Genomic DNA, 24,583 nt, shown 5'->3' with positions numbered 1-24,583 from the left:
ATTATTATTTCATAGCTGAGTCAAATAATATTGTTTAACTAAAAAACTAAAACTGTGTGGCTCACAATAAACTGTGGAAATCCTGAAAGAGATGGGAATACAGACCACCTGACCTGCCTCTTGAGAAACCTATATGCAGGTCAGGAAGCAACAGTTAGAACTGGACATGGAACAGACTGGTTCCAAATAGGAAAAGGAGTACGTCAAGGCTGTATATTGTCACCCTGCTTATTTAACTTCTATGCAGAGAAACGCTGGGCTGGAAGAAGCACTTGGAATCAAAATTGCCGGGAGAAATATCAATAACCTCAGATATGCAGATGACACCACCTATAGAGCAGAAAGTGAAGAGGAACTAAAAAGCCTCTTGATGAAAGTGAAAGTGGAGAGCAAAAAAGTTGGCTTAAAGCTCAACATTCAGAAAACGAAGATCATGGCATCTGGTCCCATCACTTCATGGCAAATAGATGGGGAAACAGTGGAAACAGTGTCAGATTTTGGTGTTTTTTTGGCTCCAAAATCACTGCAGATGGTGACTGCAGCCATGAAATTAAAAGACGCTTACTCCTTGGAAGAAAAGTTATGACCAACCTAGACAGCATATTCAAAAGCAGAGACGTTACTTTGCCGAATAAGGTCCATCTAGTCAAGGCTGTGGTTTTTCCAGTGGTCATGTACGGATGTGAGAGTTGGACTGTGAAGAAGGCTGAGCGCTGAAGAATTGATGCTTTTGAACTGTGGTGTTGGAGAAGACTCTTGAGAGTCCCTTGGACTGCAAGGAGATCCAACCAGTCCATTCTAAAGGAGATCAGCCCTGGGATTTCTTTGGAGGGAATGATGCTAAAGCTGAAACTCCAGTACTTTGGCCACCTCATGCGAAGAGGTGACTCATTGGAAAAGACTCTGATGCTGGGAGGGATTGGGGGCAGGAAGAGAAGGGGATGACAGAGGATGAGATGGCTGGATGGCATCACTGACTCGATGGACATGAGTCTTAGTGAACTCCGGGAGTTGGTGATGGACAGGGAGGCCTGGCGTGCTGCGATTCATGGGGTCATAAAGAGTTGGACATACTGAGCGACTGAACTGAACTGAACTGAACAACACTACATAAAAAATATTGATGAGATTCTAACACCTTAATGTTTTTCAGTCTCTTTTCTTAAATTTAAAAGGATCCTTAGGGAATTAATGTATCTTACTGAGAGAAAATGGGGCTTCCGTGGTGTCTCAGATGGTTAAGAATCTGCCTGCAATGCAGGAGACTTGGGTTCAATCTCTGGGAGAAAATAGTGCCTTATGTTCAAAATTTTCTTCAGTTTCACAACTGATTATTACTCTTAAATTCAAGTAATATTTATACAGAACTGCTACAAGTACTTTCAATACTTATTAAATCCTTTAGTCCTCATAACAACCAATATAAAATAGCCACTACTTCCACCTTTTGTAGTTTCAGAAACTGAATAGTTTGTCCATGGTTGTACAGCTAGGAAGCAAAGAGTCAACATTCAAAGACAGGTCACTGGGTGTGGAATCTATGCTCTTCACCTCGATAATATAATGCCTCTCATATAAAACAGAATGTAGAAAATGAACTAATTTTTATCAAATCAATTCTATTGGGCTTCCCTGGTGGCTCAGTGGTAAAGAATCTGCCTGTGATGCAGGAGACACAGGAGACTCAGGTTCAATCCCTGGGTCAGGAAGATCCTCTGAAGAAGGAAATGGTAATCTACTCACAGTATTCTTGCCTGGAGAATTACACGGACAGCAAGCCAGATGGGCTAAAGTCCATAGGGCTGCAACGAGTTGGATACAACTCTAGCAACTTAGCATGTTGCAAGCATCTATTCAATCATCAACCATCTATCCTTCCAGACAGTAGTTTATATATGCAAAGAAAAATGTTTGGAATAATGTTTCCCTATTGATAAAATGATAGTTTTTTGGGAGTAGGCAGTGTAGAATTTAGCTGATAGTTTTTCCTTTATTTTTATTTGTCAATGAATTTAATGTTTATAATGAGTCTATCTACTTGAATAAGCCTTCAAAAAAAGCCTTTAATATAAACAAAAAGCAAATCATGCTATCTAGCCACAACCTGAGCACTGCAATATTAACTATTTAATGCTTGCTGTCAAATAAACCACCACTTTTTTTGTACCTTTTTGGCTTTTTTGTTCACACAATGTGGCTTGTGGGATCTCAGATCCCCAACCAGGGATCAAACATGTGCCTCCTGCAGTGGAAGCATACAGTTCTAACCACCGGACTGCTAGGGAACTTCCCACCATGTTTTAATTAGTATTTGACTGTGATCCCTCAGAGAGTCTAGAACAACGCTGGGCAAAAGAAACATTCAATAAATACACAGAGGGATCAACATAAAATACTAGATTATTATAGTCTATAGATGCTCTAGGGCCTTTCTACCCAAAGTGGACTTCTTAGATTCGCATCATTTGCATGATCTGGGAGCTTGGCAAAAGGCAGAATCTCTGGCCCTGCTCCAGACCTACCTATCAAGAATCTGCATTTTAACAATATTCCCCCATGATTGGAGTGCACATTAACATTGAAGTACTTCTTTCCAGTGCATTGTTTCTTTAAAAAAGTGAAAGTTTAGTTGCTAGGTTGTGTCTGACTCTTTGTGACCCTATGGACTATGGCCTGATAGGCTCCTCTGTCCATGGGATTCTCCAGGCAAGGATACTGGAGTGGGTAGCCATTCCCTTCTCCAGGGGATCTTCCTGACCCAAGTTTCTCTAAGTGTGGTCCAGTATTTATCTATATCAGAATCACCTGGATTGCCTGCTAAAAATGTAGATTCTCAGGCTCTACCCTATTTCAGGTGTCGTTAAGTTTTAAGTCTCACAACTAAAAGAAGTAAAAAGTACTGGAGACGATAAATGAGCACAGCAAGCAGAAAGCAGTAAAAGAAGCCAGAGAGCTGAAATAAATCAAGAAGGAGAGGAAGAAAAGAGGAGTCACGAAAGAAAGCAGAGTAAGGACATCAACAACAGCACTGTGAAGAAAGAAAGTCACTTTCCTGAATGTTTCCCTTCCTTCCTCCCTCTCTGCCTCTCTTCCTCCCTCTCTGCCTCTCTGTTTAGTGACTGAAAACTACTAGCATGACAAAAGTTCTAGAGAAAGACTGGGGATACGGAATTTACCACTGAAATTATAACATTTTTGAACATGTAACCATCACATAATTCATGCACTTTATAAATGCTCCTGATGTCATATGTGGTTTTACAAGCATACGTACAATTTTAGAGACATTTCCACATGCTTGGCTCGTGCAATTGCTTCATCTCTCTCCTCATTGGCTAACTGCAGTCGAGACAGAATAGCTTCATCACGTTCTTTCTGTGCAAGATACACCTCTTCAACCAGAGCTACCAAAATACATAATTCAAAATTAATTAGAGAATACAGAAGAAAATGCATACTTTTAGCAAAAATAAAAGAATTCTTTTATTCAACTGAATTAGGATCAATTAACCACTTGAGAAGGCAATGGCAACCCACTCCAGTATTCTTGCCTGGAAAATCCCATGGACAGAGGAGCCTGGTAGGCTGCAGTCCATGGGGTCGCTAAGAGTCGACACGATTGAGCGACTTCACTTTCACTTTTCACTTTCATCCATTGGAGAAGGAAATGGCAACCCACTCCAGTGTTCTTGCCTGGAGAATCCCAGGGACGGGGGAGCCTGGTGGGCTGCCATCTATGGTGTCACACAGAGTCGGACACGACTGAAGTGACTTAGCAGCAGCAGCAGCAACCACTTGAGAAAACATTCTTTTAAAGCTACTGCAAAAGTGAGATACCACTTCATACCCATAAAATAAAAAATTAAAACATTAAGTAATAAAATATATTGAGCTTGTGAATAACAGAAACACTCAAATACATTGCAGATAGGCATATATATTTCTACAACCATCTGAAGAGCAATTTGGCAATGCTTAAGCTGTGCCTCATTTATAACCTGGCTAATCTCCTCATGGGGTCGCAAAGAGTCAGACATGACTGAGCGACTGAACTGAACTGAACTGAACTGAACTGAACTGAATCTCCTCTTTGGTATGAAGCACATGAGAAATTCTTGCACATGAGCACAAGGAAAGAAGTATAAAAATGTTTAGGAAGCATGTATAAAAATGTTTATCTCAACATTATATAATAACAAAAACTCACAAATAACCTAATGTAGAATAACTGGAGCAGCAATAAATTTCTATACATTAAAAGTGGAATACAAGGCAGCATTTAAAATGAATTATCTATAGACAAATGGACAAATCTCAAAAATGAAACTCTGAAAAATACAGAAATTGCAAAATAAAGCAAATCTATCTATTGTGGATAGACAGAATTAGTAAAAATATTAAAATGAACATGAAAATGGTAAACACCAACTTCAGGACAGTAGTTAACTCAGTAAGATGATGAAAGAAGAGGAAAGAGGCGAGGACATGGGTGCACACTAGTTTAGCATGGCACATCTCCAGAGGCACCATTTATATTGATTACAATGCAAATGACTTCATTTAAATTTCTGCAGCACTATCGAAGGAGCTTATACGTTATCTGAAATTGTCATTTCTCAAACTGAATTTCTACTTGAAATCTTACATAACTTAAAATATCACTGAAATTTTAGAAAGGGGCTCAAATACTTACATCACTGAAGCACATTTATTTTTACTGTCAAACCACAAAATAAACTTAGGAAAGACATTTGAAACATTCCTTTAGGTCACAGAATACTGAGTTTTGTACCAAGATTCGTCATAGATTAATATACTTTTAATCAAGATAGTTACTTTTATATTACTTAAAATACAAGCAGTAAAAAAGAAACCCTGAGAAAAAAATCAACTATATCTTTTCCATAATAGAGTGTAAAATGGAACATGCAATGGTAAAACAAAAGGCACAATCATTTCTAAGAAGCTGAGCCTGAGGCAAGATAAATATTCAATAAATTAATTAATTCATCAAATATTTATATAGTTCCTGTGGCAGTCATCAATCCAGTTTTAAGGAATATGAATATAGTGGTCCTAGAAGTCCGTATCACCCGGCAGTATACATTCCATTACAGGAAAATAGATAATCGTGAGAAAAACAGACCAAAAATTAGATAGGGAGGTATGGAGACATATTGCTTTAAATAGAAATACATAGAAAATAGAGTGATTTGGTACATGTGGATTAGAGCAGACTATTTTATAAAGAGTGGTCAGAAAAGATCTTTTTAAGTAAGTGACATTTCAGTACATCCAAATAAAGGAAGAAAACCATATTTATATTTGAAAGTAGATGAAGTTGAAGAAAAACTGCGACTAAGGCCCTAGAATATTGCTAAAACAACATTAACATGACTGGAGCACAGCGAGAGAGGGTGAGAGTTCTTGGGGATCACACTATAAGTCATAGCAGGGAATTCAGATCTGTTACAAAGCATCGGACATGACTTAGAGACTAAACAACAAAATATGACGGTAGCAATGGAGCTTTATGAGCAAGCAAATGACAGACTCACATATATGTTTAAAAAGGAATTCTGGCTTCTGCATGAGAAATTGTTCATAGGTGGGGCAAACATGGAAGCAGATTCCAGTAGAGAGACATAGGAGTGATCTATGCAAGAATTCACATCAATAACCCACAAGAATAACCCTTTCCCTGAAACTTAAAGCTACCCAGAAATAAATATGCCACCCTAGATAAATGACTTCTAGAAAAATAGGCACAAATTGATCAGATCTGTGTTTTAGAGGAAACACCCAGAGATTAGCATTCAGAGTGTCTGAAACAGCGATCAGAGAAAAGCTGTTAGATTGTACATGCCCCTTAATCCAACACTAGATTTTATAAGTCCAGGTGAGAAATAATGAAATCCTGAATTAAGGCAAGGGCAACATTAAAGAGAAAGAAAACTGATTCAATTAATAACAAAAAGTTAAGCACATATCAAATTTTCAAGGAGAGAAAAATAGGACAGGTGACTTCACTAAGGTACCACCCCATCTATCAAAAGATAATCTTCATAAAACTCTGAGGAAAACAAGTTACTCTTCTCTTTCCTGCTGCCACATCGATTCCAAGGGGGAAGGGGAGTCTTAGTCCAACATTTAAGGAAAACTGGAGTCTAGTTCTAGCCTACCTTCCTGCATCCTCTACCATTATATTCCTTCTACGTCAGTAGTTCACAAAATATAGTTATGTGTCATTTTAATGTATAAAAATATAACTAGCACATTAAACCTATACCTTATCCTTTATATGTAAAATCTAAAAAGAAATGATGCAATTTAATTCAATTAAGAATTTCTAATCTTCAAAGATGCTGATAAGGGGGAAAAAAGAGAAGCCACCGACTGGAAGAAAATAACTGCAAAGTATGTATCTGATAAAAGACTTGCATCTAGAATGTAATTTTAAAAACTGTCAAAGTTCAATAACAAGGAAAAGAAACAATTAAAATTGGGACAAAAAAAACTCGAAGACTTTTTATCAGATATACTGATGGTAATAGGCACAAGAAAAGGTGTTCAACATGTTCAGTCATTAGAGAAATGTAAATTAAAACTATGAGATAGCCATCATAGACAGTTGACCCTTGAACAACATGGAAGTTAGAGGTACCCTCCCCCTAACTACTTTAGACAAAAATCTGTGTGTAACTTTACAGCTGGTCCTCTGTATCCATGCAGAACCACAGATCACGCAGTACTGCAGTGTGCATTTATTGGAAAAAAATTACACGTATAGGTGGCCTGTGGAGTTTAAATCGGTTTTGTTCAAGGGTCAACTTACAAACTTATTACGATGACTTATAGGAAAGACTGATAAAAGATGTTGGCAAGTGGCAAGGATGTAAAAAACAAAAAAGCACCTGGACCACTTAAACACTTCTGGTAGAATGTAAGATAGTATAACCACATTTTGTAGTTTCTTAAAAAAGTAAACATATACCCACCATAAGATTCAGCTACTCCATTCAAAAGTATTTATCCAAAAAAAATTAAAGATTATGTGCATGTGAAGACTTAAACACAAATATTCACAGCATTTTTATTTATAATAGTAAAAACTCAGAAACACCCCAGACTTCTAGTAACAGATGGATAAGCAAACTACATAACAAATTGTGCTAGAACAATTGGATATCCACATGCATAAAATCAAATGCTTTTAAACAACAGTTTAGATAAAGTTAAGAAATTCTTGCTATAAACATAGCTTTTCGAAGATCTACTACTTCCGAGTACAATCTTCATATATTTTTTGTCAATATCATTACTGTTAAGTGCTTGCTTGTGGCCATACTATTCTGTGTGTATGCATCAATTCATCACGCTATTTTGAAAGAAACTTTTGCCTATAATGTAGTATACAATAGTGAGTTTTATTTTCCCCTGTTAATTGTATACAATCTCCGGTTAGTTGTATACAACCCTAGAAAAGGATTAGAGAAAACTATGAGATATTATGAAGAATATGGGCTTTGATTCAGATCCAAGGTGTTATCACCATAAAGTTGGGCAATTTGGTTTTTTTTATATTTCTTAAATTATTTTAGTCACAGTTCAGGTGTATAAAACGAATACCATCATTTATGGTTATAAGGGAAAATTAAATGAGGTGACATATAAAAGCTCTTGGTCATATAAAGTGGATTCTCAACAAACATTATTTCCATGCCACCATTACCATCATCACCTTCAACCCACAGTCTCACAATTTAGCTTCATTTCTAGACACATTAAAAATGTGATTTTGATTAACTTGGATCATTGCTATCTATAATCATTTCAAAATTTATTACTTTTCAGGCTTTTTCACTAATATGGAAAAAGTACAAATGGGAATTGAGTAAGATTTTACTCAGAACACATTCTATATTATACAGTATACTATAAAGACACATTTGTACAAAATACGGTACTCTTAAGATATTTTTAAATTTTTACATTATAAAATACTTCTAATTTGTGGGTCAGATAAGATGAATAAAATGATGCTAAACAGTGACCTAGGTACCAATTAACATGTATGTTTTATTGCCCTGTAATATTCTGGCATATCAAAAGGTCAAAACAATTTATGTGTGTGTGAAGTCACTTCAGTTGTGTCCAACTCTTTGCCACGCTATGGACTGTAGCCCTCCAGGCTCCTCAGTCCATGGGATTCTCCAGCAAGAATATTGGAGCAGGCTGCCATGCCCTCCTCCAGGGATCTTCCTGATGCAAGGATTGAACCTCTTATGTCTCCTGCAGTGGCAAGTGGGTTCTTTACTACTTAGCTCCACCTGGAAAGTCCCAAAGCACTATTTACTAAATTTTTAATGCCACAGGCTTCTATCATTTCTGTATAGTGTGATGAGATCTTTATAAAGTGACATTTAGTGCAAGCTGTGTTCTACTTTATATACAATAACACTTGATTGAAAAGGTAAGGTTGTGACTGTTAAGGGCTTTTAATGTCTAGTTTGGAGAACGAAATGGCAACCTACTCCAGTAGGTTTGCTTGGGAAATCCCATGGACAGAGGAGAATTCTTTCATGCCCACCTGTCTTTAGTTTACTTCCTGATGTTTATGGCTTGCCTCAGCAATTGCCAACTTACTGTGACATTAGAACATTATTTCAGTGGCTTAATTCTACTTTATGTAAATAGCACACTTACTTAATATATTATTGGGCTTCCCTTGTGGCTCAGCTGGCAGAGAATCTGCCTGCAATGCAGGAGACCTGGGTTCGATCCCTGGGTTGGGAAGATCCCCTAGAGAAGGGAAAGGCTACCCACTCCAGTATTCTGGCCTGGAGAATTCCATGGACTGTATAGTCCATGAGGTTGCAAAGAGTTGGACATGACTGAGTGACTTTCACTATCTCTATGCTTAAGGATAAATGCTTTACATCAAGAGTTTATTTGGTCCTATATGATAAAGAGAAAATGTTTTTTTTCCTCTATAATGCTGTATCAATTCTAAATATATGAATAATGTGTGCATTTAAAGGAATATTCTAAGGTTAAAATTTAAAATACCATAAAACACACACACACAATCTGATTATGCATTTTATAAATGTTATGAAAAGTTTTCCAAAAGTAAAGTATTACAAAATAATAATTTCAACAACTATACTAGATTATATGTGAAATTTGTTGATTATGAAAAACCTGATTCTTTTTCTAGAATTCATACTTTTAAAGAATCAATATGCAACTCTCAAACATTTTTAGTAAAGAAAACTTAATTGTAAACACAGAGCTTTTCCAAGGTAGATGACTATTACAAAGTTCACTAGAAAATCAATATAGCATTTTAGTTGGAATTTGCTCATTAAACACCCACAGCTCTAATGCAAATTATGATGGAATGAATAAAGCAAATACGTATGCTTCTTTCTTTTTATTAAATGTAAAATCTACTGTTAATTGCATCTCGTATGTCATACAAACTTTTCTCCTTAACTATTAAATAGAAGCTTTAACAAAAGTCATTAGAGATTCTCTTTCTTTGACTTGAATAAATTTCAATATTTGTTCAGTAAAGGTTCACAGCAGTTAAATTACATTAACAAATATTATTAGCTACTATGTAAGCCAACCAAGTAAAATACTTGTATTGTAGGTAAAACAAATCATTGGGTGTTTACAATAATATTTGGATATCTCCATTTTTAAACATGGTTATCAAATATCCTATAATTCTTAGTCAAATGAGAAAGATTCAGAGAGGATCACCCCACTCCCCACCCCCAAATACTCAAATTTGTTTAGTAAGCTAATTGTTTTCTAATATGAGCAAAAGTAAATATGAAGAAGCTGAACCATACTAAGTATGAGTTTATTGAGTCAAGACAGAGTACATATTTTCTTAGTAGAACCCAAGTCTATTGACAAACCCATATTCTACACTTCCCAAACTACTTTTAAAATACAGTAGAAGTAAGACGGTTTATTGGAAAACATTCTAGTTTAAACATGAAATCATAATTCTCTAAATAACATAATTTGGAAGACAGACATTTCCCAAGAAAAAGAATCCATTTAACATCCTCAAGGTAGTTATTTAAATAGAAAAGGCTGAACTGCCAAGAGGGAAGAAGAAATCATTAGGATTTGAATCTGAAACATATAAAATAATCACTGATTATAATTCAAATTCCAAAATTCTAAGCAATAAATACAGGTAATAGTTTGGTTAAAGATTACCAAATTTCATATTATATGAATATTTTTTATTATTGCTTTACATGTGGTTAAATGAATTCCTCACAAATAATATTTAATGTTTTTATGAAATCACAATATGTATACATTCCAGAACCACAAATAATACACTATGTCTTAATTTCCTTAAAATCTATAATTTCTCTTTCTTGGCATAAGTTGTTTATTGTAAATTAAACACAGGTGGTAAATATCACACACCAGCAGGGAACTAACCAACATACTTTAAGTAGTTTGGTGGTTTTGTTCTTGGCATTACATTGCTGAATTCAGCTTATTTCTTCAGAACTTCTTTAGTAAACCAGAATATTATTTTTCTAAAACTGAAATAAATGTTCAACATTTTACATGATTATTCTGTAAATAACTTTTTTTGATTGAAAAATAATACACACTCACTGTAAAAATGTGGAGACAGAAATATTTTGCATAGTTTTGTAACTTTCTGTGTATATTTAAGATAAATAGAACATGTTTTCAAATTATTTAGTATTCATCAAAGGTATAAAATAGAATAGAATAGACTTTTATCATAGGGACATGACATATTTGACTGAACCAGGATGCTCCTAAAATAAGATTTTACACCATTTCCAATTATTCACTATATGAACAACACTGTAATGAACATCTTTCTACACAAATCTTTATGTATGTACATAGACAATGAGTTAGGAAAATTCCTAGAAGTATGATTACTACATTAAAAATCAGCTTTTTAAGCTTTTTACTATGTTTTAAAATTTTCCTCTGTAAACTTGCTATAAATTTATACTTTCCAAGAGTATAGAAACTGCCAAAGATTAATCAGAAAATTATACAAAATACTAAGGAGCAAAACTATAAAACAGCAACTTTCTGGCAAAACCTGCCATCACTTCATACATGTATTTAGTAAAAATAATGCAAAGACTATATAAAACACTTTCTAAAAATGTGATCTTTACATTCAAACCTTCAATATATCTTGATATTAGCTACAATTTTTACTGTGAAAGAGATAAGCTTATCTCTGAAGTATTAAAATCAATTATTTTATGCACTTTTGAAATATAATTTTAAGGGGTATTTAACCTATTTTCTGCACAGAATATACACTTTAAATTTTAATAGACATCAATGGGAAAATTCTGTGAAATATAATTATTACCTAAACATTTTCCTCTTTAGAATTAATTAAACATATGGAAAAAGTCAGGAATCATTTTTTGAGAAGTCTTTTGTTATTTTTATTTTAAATACCCAAACTGCATGATAAGTTCTCAAATGCTTGATATCATGCTAAAGTCCATAGCATGCCACACCTAGTAAAATATTCCCAATTGTTGGTTATTGTTATGTATAACGGTTTTTGTTTTCTCATGTTCATTTTGTTGTTTCCAGAAAAATACAAACTTTTCTAGGGAGGGAGGTTATAAAATTGGCCATAGTCTACCTGTAAGCATTATTTGACCTAGCACTCATTACAATTTTAATACTCAAAGGATTCTACAGCCAAAGATAGTAATATAATTTGCATTCTATCAATATTTCTACTTGCTGCATTTCACAGATATGGACCTTTTTGTTTTAATCTGAAATAACTAGCCATATTCTTGAAATCCTTTTTTCTTCCAAATTAATAAATATGCAACAGAGATATATGTGGTGTATCATTATATTAATACTGTTACAGCATTTAGGTTTTAAATTGAAGGCTAGCATATTTTATTAATGCCCATTATGCACACGTGCATGCTAAGTCACTTTAGTCGTATCCAACTCTTTGTGAACCTATGGCGTGGAGACTGCCAGGCTCCTCTGTTCATGAGAGTCTCCAGGCAAAAATACTGGAGTGGGTTGTCATGCCTTCCTCCAGGGATCTTCCTGACCCAGGGATTGAACCTGCACCTCTTTCGTCTCCTGCATTGGCAAGCAGGTTCTATACCGCTAGTGCCACCTGGGAAGTCCAACGCCCATTATATATAGAGAGAGAAATGGAATTCCAATGTGTATTATTTCTTAAAATGAATAGTTTGCTATTTTCTGTTCTTCTGATATACCAAACTAAATGACTCTTGTTCTTCTTAATCATTATATGAATCAGCATCATCAGAGATACAGTATATAGTAACAAATAATTTTTTTACAAGAGAACAATATACATATTTTCTTACAACAACTTTTACTTTTATGTGTTAATTAGTTGGGTATCTTAATATATTTGCTACAACAGTAGATGATATTCTATACTTTTAACATTTACCTATTAATCTGACTAGAAAAACATAAGTTACATATTTTAGGGATTCAATGTTCTGATGCTTTGGACAATAAGCTTATTTTGTCTCTACCAAAAATAATTGAAAATTCTCTGTAATAAGAAAGACTTAATTGTTTTTACTAGCAGTGTAAATTTGGATGCACAGAGAAGAACTTGTTTACCGAGAAAAGGTGGATTAAATGCTTGCAGAATCAGTATGGTATGCTAACTAAGCAAACTTCGTAACCACCGAATTATATATAAAATGTAACTAAAAAATAGATAGATTTATGTAAGGAACTAAGGAGTTCTTTTGGCTAAAACCCAATATTGGCCTTATTTCAGTTTAATTGGGAGAGGATCTCAAATTCATCTTCTCCATGAGATATCAGGAACCTGGATTTCTCTTTGTACCAAAGGTTAATAAGAAATGTGTCTGCAAAAGTCAAACAGCATTAAATACCAAAAACTGATTATTATTCTACAGCAGTTGTTCTGTCATTCATAATCTCTCCATGCTCCAACCTTCCACAGCTAATCTTTAATGGATGACATGCAAGAAAGAAAAATAACATATAGAGGAGAGACTCTAATGACAGGGTTTAAGAAATAGAAAAATAAGGCTTTTAAAGAAATATAAATGTTCTAAATATCACAAAAAGAACTTAAAAAAACTAAATCAATATTCTTTGTGCAAAAATTCACACATCATTGTATACTATAAATACAATAGATTAGTAAAAATTAAGACATTAAACACTAAAAAACGTCCACTGAGATTGTTTCAGAAAAATGAAAGGTTTATTAACAAATTTTTTTTTAAAGTTATAACATCACTCACCTAAGAGAAATTAAATTAAGTGGATGCAAATAAGGTAATACAGTACTCTCTGTCAAACTCAATTTAAGTAAATGAAATTTTGAAGTGTTTGTGATTTAATCACTTTTATTTAGATAAGAAAAGATACTTACTTAAAGGACAATGTTTCAGTTGTGCTTCTCTGAAATATCTCCTAGTATCTGAAGGTCATACATGCCAATAATTTACATCATATTATTCACATGTATAATTTAATGAATTAAAACACAGTAAGACCTACGTAGCATATATTTTCCTTTATTTTCTTTTTGGTAGAGATTTTTAAAATTTTCATATTTTCAAACTTTCCAGACAAAGTTAATTCTGAAAAGTCAGGGCAAACAAAAATCTATGTGGATAAGATGAAGTAAATAAAATATATATTTTAAACAAGGAATATAAAAAACAAAACTATATATAAGTAACTATGAAATACTTATATTAGCTACACTTGATATGCCCCCTATTAGATCAAGAAGTCTTAAGGAAACAAGATGCTAATATCATCTCCTTATCATCATAATTACCACTTATTGAGTGCTTTCTAATGGGTTAACTACTTCATAAACATTATTTCACTTAAATGTCACAGCAACCTATTAAGTAGGTTTTAACCAAATCTTAGTGAGGCTGTCACTTACACATGATAAGTAGTAAAAAGATTAGAACAAAGGTCTGAATCCAAAGTCTAAGTAAGCATTTACCACCATCGACTACAATGACGTATTATGAATAAGAAGTGACTGCAAACAAAAAGACATGTCTGAAATACCAAACCTGTCTTATTTGCTGATGCATATTTAGTGCCTAGCACAGTGTCTAGTATATACAAACCCTTCAATAAATATTTCTTGTTTAACTTTTAAAGAAGTCAGCATAGTTCCAATTAAATGCCTACGAAAAGTTTCAATGGTGGTGATGCTCTGCTGCCGATGTCAAAAAAGAAGGGGAAGGTAAAAAGTCAACCATTTGAGATTTTATCAAGATACAGGATACAACTGCATTTCAAACTCATGAAATCACTTTACAATGATAATACATTATTCACATTAAAAACTAACAGAGAAGCAAAGGAAACAGTAACAGTCTACATGAAGGTTTACTATAAGTATATATCAGATTAAAACCCAAACCTTGTGCATCCTATTTCATCAGATCCATATTTAAGTAAAATGTATTAGTGATAATATATTTTTCGGGAATTTTTCTCATCATCCAATCCTGGTTTCCAAACCTTCTTCTTTCACTTTTCTCTTTATTTACCTCTTAAAATCTATTAACAGTAAACTATAAATTCTAACTGAAAGCTAAACAGAATAAAAATATTATCATGACTTGACATTATCAAAGGTTTAAGAATTTCATAAAGATAATAGTAACCAAATATTAATATTAGCTACAATTTACTGAGTACCAGTTATACCCTAGGTGCTTCTATACATTATCTCTAATCCTTAAAATAATCTGGTAAATTAGTTAATATTTACATCTGACATGGGAGAAAGTAAACCGGGAGAGGCTAATAAGTAACTTGCCCAAAGGCACATGGTTGGTATTAAGGGTCAAAGCTGTGATTTGAACCTTAGTCCATCTGATTTCAAAGCTTATAGTCTTCCCATTGCTTCAATCTGTCTCACAGAGTACTGGGAACGTTTGTTTTTATATGGTTTTGATTATACATGATTCTTATTCTTATGAATCATACAATCAACTGGGGGGAGATAAGATGAACTAATACATATAAGTTACATAATAGAAACAAAAAAATAAATAAGGGGAAATTCAGAAAGACAAGAAAAACAACATAGGTAAAATGGCAAGATTTGATCAAAGCCATTACATGGACTTCACAGAATTTTGGTTTATATAATCTTTATGTGTCAAACCTATCGCAGGAATGATTTTAAGATTAGAGAGCAAGTAACAACAAAAAAATCACATCTTTTAAAAGTAACATTTACTATTTCTAATACTACACACTCACTGCAAAAAACCCAAAAAGGCAGAAAACTGGTAACTGAAGCACTTACACATCCATTCACCAAACCAAAATTTGACTCTAATGTTATATTACATATATGTACATACAGTTTTTTAACAAAAATTATATCAAGAATACAGCTTCCCCCTAATTTTCATTTAACTTTGAGTCACAAAGTTTTTCTCATATCATTAAATATTCTTCATAAATGGTTTTAAATTATTGCATGATGTCTCATACCATAAATGTACCTGAATTTATTGCTATCATAACTAATACTGATACAAATATTCTTATTTATACAAATATTTACAAATCATATACTTAAAGAAAATGGCTATTTCCTGAGAATATCACATATTTTAATTATAATTTTATTTGAAAAAAACTATAGATGTACATTTTTGTATCCTATTTTCAATTTTCAATGTCCAGATGTTTTAGCATTCTTTTAATATAGAATATTTTGATTTAAAACAGTATTAGTTAGCTCCAGAGAAACTATATAGCACTTTCATTTTCATCAACTTAGGATGTTATAGAAATATACTAAACATCTTTCAAACATTCAACATTAAAGTATTTTGTCATTAATGAGAAAATTTGATTAACAAGAATGATAAAGCAATCAAATTCTTTCCATCTTATGCAGGCATGATTCATACTGTTTAGTCATAGGGAACCCTTAAATATATACCAATAAATAAATATTTAAAGTATACGATTAGCTATACTATACAAAAGTTTAAAGAGTGAATATTAATGCTTAATCAGTTTTCCCCTCCAAGAGATAAATGAGCTATGTAGACATATTAATTCATGATTTTCAATAAATCACAATGGCCTAAACCTTAATAAATTATATCTGAAAGACATATACAAACTTAAATTATAATGCAAACACTAAAAACAGATGTACTTCTTATAATACCATTCCAGCAATTAGTACACATATTTGATTATAAAAAGCCAAAAACTTAAGTGTTCTAAATTTATATTTGAACTACCCATTTTAACATACTGTTAATTTTCCTTAAAATACATTACTTTCATATTTTCCCACTAAAAAAGAAACAGAAAATTCATAGTAGTTTAACATTAATCGAAAAACAAATATCTGGTATTTGGCTGGAATACTTATTTCTCAACATCTTTGTTATATTTTCTTAGTGATGTTCTACTTTGCACAGTAATGTTTTAAAGACATATTATACCTATTAATTTGTATCTGACCTAAAACACCAGAATTCTTTCATATAAGGCAACCAGGTTAAGTGATTTATACAGTGATTTAGGGAAGGAGAGAAAGCAAGAGAAAGAATCCATCAGAGATACTTGACCATATCTGTAACACATCACAGATACATTTTTAAAATTTTCTCCTTACAAAGGCTTGTGAATGAACATAGACTCCAAAACATATTTTAGGCAGTCATTTATAATTTTAAACTCAGGCAATCCTTTACTTTAATCTTTTCAGGGAAGACATTATCTTCATCATCATCCATGTCATCAGATGAAAATTAACTTCACAAAACAGATTTTTGAATCAAATGTAGGTTTCCACTGGCAATGAATATATGACTATCTTCATACAAAGAAGTATTTCCTCTCAACAAGCTAAAACAATAAGTGGTATCTGAACTGCTGGGATGAAAGGTAGAGGCACTGGTAATCATTATTTCCCCTTGTTTGTTCAGGCCCTTCCAACAAAACAAACAACCTTTTTGTGATTGGATTGACATGGTGTTAACAATGCATTTAATGCCCAAATCAGTATGAATACAGGTAAAGCTCTCACTAATACCAGTACCAGGATGTTAAAGCCACCTATTTTCTAAGCAGCCAAAAAAAAAAAAAAAAAGAGCCAGAGCTTTCCCTCCTTTGGCAAATAAGTTAGCATGCTAGTATTCACCAAGCCACATCAGATAACAGCTTTGCATATGATTTTTAATGCCATATGTTAATACTCATATGCGATACCTGCTGTCTTTTCAGCAATTTGAGCTTCTGTTGCTTTTTCTTGGAGTTCCAGTTTAAGCTTCAATTTTCTGTGTTCTTTATCCTCTTTACTCAGTTTCTCTTGAAGCTAAAAAACATTGAATAAAACATGGATTCTTACGAATATATCTCTTGCATAAATATAATTAATCCCAGTGTTAATTTTTACTTTCTCTAAACCCTTATGGAATAACATATTAACTTGATGAATGTGTAACTCTTGGGAAAAAACAATCTTTATTGTTTTAAGATAATTTACAAAATAATAATTACCTGAAATGACATAAAATTATAAAAACATTTTAATATATATACTTAATAGGCAAATGAAATTAAAGAAGGAATATTATTATTATTAAATATACTGCAACAAAAAGCAATCTGATAAATTCTTTGTCTTAAAGCAAAAAGCTTGGAAGGGACCATTGTAATAAAATAAAGGATGGCACAAATTACAGCTTCTCTTAGTAAGGCTAAGATTTTGAAACAAAATTAATTAAGATAATAATCTTAATATTTGATACAAGTCTCCCTTTGAGAATGCTATGCCATCAACTTCCATTTAAATTGGCACTGGCACCTGATTCATAATCGGTATGTAATAAATAACTGCTAGATGAAAGTACAGAAAATAGCTCATGCTTTCGTATGGAGTCCTTCCAAATGTTTTATTTTTAATTTCTCCCTCAGCTTTTGTCGTTTGTGTTGTTTTCCATCAGACATGATCGACACTCCTAACATCATGTTTCAGTTTGATTAGGTCAAACAAATAGAATATTATAATCAGAAGAGTATATAGAAGTTAAAAAAAAACAGCAAGCAGAGAAAATGAACATTATTTAATAACATTACTTAAAGCTCAAAGGAATGTAACTAGAAAAAGAGTCAGAAGTGACATGACAAATTAGATTGGACAAAATACAGCAATATAAGATAACACAAGGTACATGACAATATTTCCAAGCCTTGCTACTTTAAAGTTTACATATAGTACTGAGGTGAAATACAGGGCACAGATACTATAAAGAAAAAAAGTTAAGAAAGTTACATGAAACCAATGAAGTAAAACTTGAATTTTATAGGCACCTATGCAAAGTACTACAGATTATGAAAAAGCGAGTGATACTGCAAGCCACCAAGGCAGGAAACAAAAGAAATTGCTTTTCATAGCCCATGTCTCAATTCAATCATACCCTGAATGGCATGGTATGGCAACGGCATAAAGCTACTGTTACAGGATTAAAGTATACAATAAAACTGAATTATGATGAGTGACAAAGCAAACTTAGAAGGTCAATAACTAAAAATATGCTCTACAATTATCAGACTTTCTATACTGTACCTTTTTATTGCTTGCTTTGAGAATGTTCAATTCTTTTAGAAGCAATGCTATTGTCTCTTCTTTACTTAAATCTGAAGTAACCTGACAAGGATTCGTACATTCGCAATGCAAATCATTTCTGTGGTCCATGATGCTGTAATGAAGAAAACTATTAAAACAATATACACATAATTTCCACTCTACAGGATCTATACATTTTATACTTCAAACAGGGGAAACAAGTTTAATAATAAACATGTAAAATTACTTAATTTAAAATTTATCTTAAGAAAATACTATGGATGAAAAAGCATAAACATCACAAATTCACAGAGGTACTAATATACCAATTTCACAAGGAAGAGTTAAATCTATGAAAAACACTGGTAATAACTATAGAGATTCATGCAGGAGACCCAGGTTTGATCCCTGGGTCAGGAAGATCCCGGGGAGAAGGAAATGCCAAACCACTGCAGTACTCTTGCCTGGGAAATCCCACAGCCTGGAGGACTAGTGTGTGGGGTTGCAAGAGTTGGACAAAACTTAGCGACTAAACCACCACCACCATAGAGACACATGGTTCAGTACAATTAAAGAATTCAGTTCTTAAGGGGTTATGAATATTAATTCAATTTGTACTTTTGGTTAGGACTGCAGATATATTCTTACTTTTCTGAAACTGGGAACAACAAATAATTTTTCATTATAAATGACAGAATAACATATTTTCATTATTAAAATCACAGCATATTAAAAATGAAAACCTATTCCTGTAATACTTAGGGATAAGCAAAATAAATTTTTGACAATGTGTATACTATTTGAGAACAATAATTAACTTGTTAGCAAGAACTATAAAGGACGGGAAGGAAAAAGTAGATGACTTTAGCCCAGTCTCTACTATTTATCTTTCCTATGTGGTTATAAAGTTTATCACCTCTTCATTCATCCCTACTCCCCCAAAATATACTCCAATCTGCACTTTCATCAGACTGTAACTGACTGCCAAGAGGGTGGAACATATTAACATATCTACTTCATTATATATCAATATTCATTAGCATACCTATTTTATAATTTTTAAGTAAGTACAAACAGGTATTCCTACATAAAACTCTGTTGCAAATTATTCTATAGATATGATTTTGTCTAGACTGAAAATACAATATTTATATTTCAATATAATTATAGTCATTGAGAATCTTTAAATGTAGCAATATTTTCATAGTACATGACTAATTATCAAAGTATTTTACTCTTATAGGCAAAAGTCACAGGTGTCACAAATTCAAATCTCTTCATAAAATAGGTAGGTAAAGTGAATGAGTAGAAACTACAAAATGTAAAATATCAAGGAATGTAAATGGAAGAGCAGATGACCCTTCTAAAAGAAGTCAAACTCATTTAAATGAAGAACAGTGTTGACCAAAAGCAAAACATATCTTTGGGCTTGTCTTTTCGTGGAGCTGCCAGGTCATGGTTCTGATGAAAAATATACCATTTTCATCAATGTAATAGTTATTTCCAGATCCTTAATGAAAGGTCACTTAAAACAATACTCAACAAAATATAAAACCTCAGGACCAAACAAACAAAAACAAAACAATGAAAAAAAAATCCTCGTGACCTTCATTCAGGCTCATCCTGTGCTTTTTCACTCAGTGATTTAGACACATTATATTAACATAATGAAAATAGCAGAAAACTCCCCAAATTCTAATAAGTTAACCATACATCAAATTTAGGCCACATCAAAAAGAAAGCGAGGGACAGAGGGAAGAAGACAGGAAGGAAAAGTGCTCCCAATTCTTACTTTCTAAATCTAAGGCTGCTAGCACTCACTTGGATTTTCCTGCAGTGCAGTAAGCTGTCTCGTCATCTGGATGAGGGCTGACGAGTTGAAAATTCCTTGATCTCTGCTCTGGCAGTTCCGTGCTCTCATATGTAGCTTCATTAACTAATTCATTGGATTTTTGATGCATGCTTCCCTTAGAATTCACAGGCAGTTGCTCATCTGGCTGGGTATTTTTATTTCTGCCTATAGTGTCTTGTTCAAGGTAACTATGGGTTATGTCTGCATTTAAAACAATAAAAACATGATATTTAAAACATCATTACATATTAAATAGATCAAAAGAGTATTTTTCTGTAAATAAGCAGTCTTGTAGCTTTAAACATGCACTTACTAACCTTACTCCTATTATAATCAGACAAACATGTACAGGGTGATCTTGCTATTAATGCTTCCATTTCCAGTCAGACAGCAGAGTAGGACGGTGGTTTACAACTTTAAGTGCACATCAGCTGTGTGTGTGTTTAGCCACTCAGTCGTGTCCAGCTCTTCGCAGCCCTATGAACTGTAGCCTCTGTCCATGGGATTTCCCAGGCAAGAAATACTGGAGTGGGCTGCCATTCCCTTCTCCAGGGAATCTTCCTGACGCAAGGATTGAACCTGTGTCTCCTGCATTGCAGGCAAGTTCTTTACCCGCTTAGCCAGCAGGGAAGTCTACATCAGCTGAGGAGTTTCTAAAACTCCTAAAGCTCAGGTTCACCTTATACTAATTAAATCAAGATCCCTGGGTGTGATCACAGGATTCTAGTATAAAATCAAGGCTGGGGACCACTGATTTAGGTTATTATTTTATACATTACTTTTTTTTCTAGAATTTGAAAAACAGGATATGGTAAGCTAACTGATTACAGTGAAGTGATAATGTGCGTGGGATTCTGTTATCAGACCGAGTTAGAATCCTGTCTTTATCAAACACGTAACTTTGGGCAAGTTACTTTACCCATCCATGCCGCAGACTTTGTTAAGTGGAAACATAATACTGCTTACTTGAGTTGCTCCAAGGATTAACTGAATTAACGAAGACAAAGTACTTGGCCTACTGTCTGGCACATCAATATTAAAAGGGAAATAATACAAGAATTATTTTTAACTTACCTTCTATCAGATATGTATAATACATTAGAGAATATTTTGAAAAGCTTGGCTATCTCATAAAAATTAGTTACCTCAAGCGGTAACTATTAAATAGCTATTCAAAGGAACAGTGTATATCTGATTTATAGTGAAATTTCGGGGAGAAAATGACACACACACAAGTGAACAAAACAAACTCTCTTAACCAATAAATCAGATCAATGACCACAAATACCGATTGAAACTAGTACTTTATTATTTCCAATAGAAACAATTCTTTAATTTTAAAAAGCAGGTGAATCACACCTGCTTGTTTATGATACCTTCTTTAACTTGTCACACTTAAAATCCTTTTGAGGCAGAAGAGTAGTTTTACAATAAAAACAAAATAGAGAAACATAAATAAGGTACCCCTCACAAAGCACTCATTCTTTCAGAAGAAATTCTTTGCTTATATATATATATATATAAGCATATATATGCTGAAATTAGGTATAGCCAGTCATACACTCCAAGTCCTGGACATTCAGTCACTCAGTTGAGTCCAACTCTTTGCGACCCCATGGATTGCAGCACACGAGGTTTCTGCCTGCCCCATGGCAATGCCTTATCAATTGCTTCAGAATCTTAAGTCTTGACTCTCTGACCTTATTTTTGAGAACAAACATCCCGTTATCTGCAACTTGTCTCATGTTTTCACCTCTGTGTTTCTGGATGTAATGCAACATCTCTCTTCATTTAGTTTTTTATTTCTGACTCTGAGTGCTGACTTCACCTCATCCCTGGTATCTATACTGCTTCTCATCACCACATTTATAGCTCTCTTTCTTACTTCAGCTTCTCTCTCCTGGGCTCAGTCATGCACTGAGTACACAGGCACTCACTCTTTGCAACCCCATTCACTATAGCCCACCAGCATCCTCTGTCCATAGAATTTTCCAGGCAAGAATACTGGAGCAGGTTGCCATTTCCTACTCCAGGGATTGAACCCACGTCTCCTGCACTGGCAGGTGGATTCTTTACCACTGTGCCACCTGGGAAGCCCCCACTTCAGCTTACCTAATATCAAATTTTGTGATCCCTGAACTCTTGGTAAATCATGGTCTTTTCACCTGTGAATGTGTTATCTTCTTCAAACTGAGAGCAGACATGGAACCTTGCCAGTAAGAGGGTTCTTTACTGATCGCTCCCGGATCCGAGTAATCATTAACTCTTGAAGTATTATCAAAATAAACTCATAAAGTTCTAACGCACTTCTGGATTTTAATTCTAAATGTTTAATACTTTTGAAGAATTCCTACTATGTGATTTGGCTCTATTTCTGGATGTTTCTAATCTTGTTCTGTAATAAAAGGTTTTAGATTCCTAACTGAAACTGTTCATCAGATATTTGGAGACTGATCTGAAACTATCCATATTATCCTACTGAGAGTTTAATTTTACTTTAAAGTAAACAAGCTGACTTATAAAATTTTCCTTCCTGTCTGCCTTTTACTTTTTTTTTTTGGACCAACTATTTTAGCAAATCTTCCTTAAATCCTCTGAATGCTCACAACAGTCCTCTACTCTGCCATACTGCGTTACCTTATATCAAAATTTGATCATTTGTATAGAAAGTTTGACCCCATAATTTATTTATTCATTAATTTAATGACTTGCCTGGTGGCTCAGATGGTAAAGCATCTGCCTATAATGTGGGAGACCTGGGTTCAATCCCTGGGTTGGGAAGATCTTCTGGAGAAGGCAATGGCAACCCACTCCAGTATTCTTGCCTGGAAAATCCCATGGATGGAGGAGCCTGGTAGACTACAGTCCATGGGGTTGCAAAGAGTCGGACGTGACTGAGCAACTTCACTTTCACTTTTCACTTTCACTTAATAATAATCCATGGAAATGCCACAGTGTGATATGTCCTGTGATAAGTACTGGGAAAACAAAGATGGGTGAGAAACAGATTCTCCCCTCAAAGACTCTACAGTACAGTGAAAAAGATGTAATCGAACTGATCTAATAATTTGAAGACAATGTACTAAGCAGCATGCTAGGGCTACACAGACCACAAACAAAACATACTAGACATCCTGATGCTCAACTGGAAGACTGTGGGATGATTTCACAAAGGCATTTATTCTAAAACATGACAAATAGAAATATGCAAAGTAATGGACTGTCAAAGGGTTTAAGTTCAGTAAAGAAAAAGCTGACAGACTGTAAGAATAAGAAAACAGGAAGAAGGAGTACAAAAGAGAAGGAACAGCCTTAGGAAAAACAAAGACATCTGGTGTTTTGAAAGGACAAGATGCTATACTTGAGGAGTTAAAACTTGTAAAATGCTTAACACTGTAAAGACAAGATGTGGTAGGTCTGGGAATGTGTTGATTAAGTAGACCGATGATGAAGTACTTGGAGAGGAATAAATGAAGGTATCAGGGTACAGGGAATGCTACCTTTCAAGACACTGAAGTCATTCAGAGAAAAAGGCAAGCAATGGAGACCAGAGATGAAAGACAAATGCAGAAGACCTCACTGGCTGCATAAATATGCTAAAGACAGAACCTGATGAGAAAGCTGACTGATGGTAGATAACAGTCATCTCTTTCTACCGTTTTACTTTGAAATAATTCCAGTCTTATAAAAATGTTGCAAATATAGTACAAAGGGTTCCTATATAACCTTCAGGCAGATTCCTCAAATGTTAACATTTTACACTTGCTTTATTATTTATTCTATGTCAGTCTACCTGCACATATATATTTTTTTTCTGAAACATTTCAAAGTAAGTTGTAGGCATGATTCACTGACTTTTCAGGTCAAATATTAAGATGGGGCTGTACCACACTTCATTTTACCAAGTTTTCTTTACTTTATTCAAAGCTCAACTTAAATTCAATTTCTGAGTTAATATCTTTACCAACCAAGAGAAAATTGCATTTAGTTACTCTAATTCAGTCTTCAGTTACTTTTCCTAAACTCTGCAGGCCCAACAGAAAAAT

The 24,583-nt window shown here is 33.8% G+C and overlaps 1 protein-coding gene across 13 annotated transcripts in view; it reads right to left on the bottom strand.

Moving 5' to 3' along the window:
• MIPOL1 (mirror-image polydactyly 1) overlaps nt 1-24,583 on the bottom strand; it is a 353,644-nt gene that overhangs the window by 235,859 nt on the left and 93,202 nt on the right. For 11 of the 13 annotated variants that reach the window (XR_009597112.1, XR_009597113.1, XR_009597110.1 and 8 more), the window contains 4 exons: nt 20,507-20,738; nt 18,686-18,818; nt 17,326-17,431; nt 3,275-3,404 (listed from right to left, as the gene is read on the bottom strand). Coding sequence is in view for 5 of the 13 variants with exons in the window: in XM_060401446.1 (XP_060257429.1) it covers nt 3,275-3,404; nt 17,326-17,431; nt 18,686-18,818; nt 20,507-20,738 (601 nt within the window). In the remaining 8 variants the exon portion in view is untranslated. Of the gene's footprint in view, nt 1-3,274; nt 3,405-17,325; nt 17,432-18,685; nt 18,834-20,506; nt 20,739-24,583 lie in introns of all 13 variants that reach the window. The other 2 variants (XR_009597109.1, XM_060401448.1) reach the window with 1 other exon arrangement.

The sequence above is a fragment of the Ovis aries genome, chromosome 18 (assembly GCF_016772045.2).
Source record: "Ovis aries strain OAR_USU_Benz2616 breed Rambouillet chromosome 18, ARS-UI_Ramb_v3.0, whole genome shotgun sequence".
NCBI classification, from domain to species: domain Eukaryota; kingdom Metazoa; phylum Chordata; class Mammalia; order Artiodactyla; family Bovidae; genus Ovis; species Ovis aries.
The sequence above is the reverse complement of the archived record's forward strand: the minus strand, read 5'-3'. Positions and strand labels throughout refer to the sequence as shown.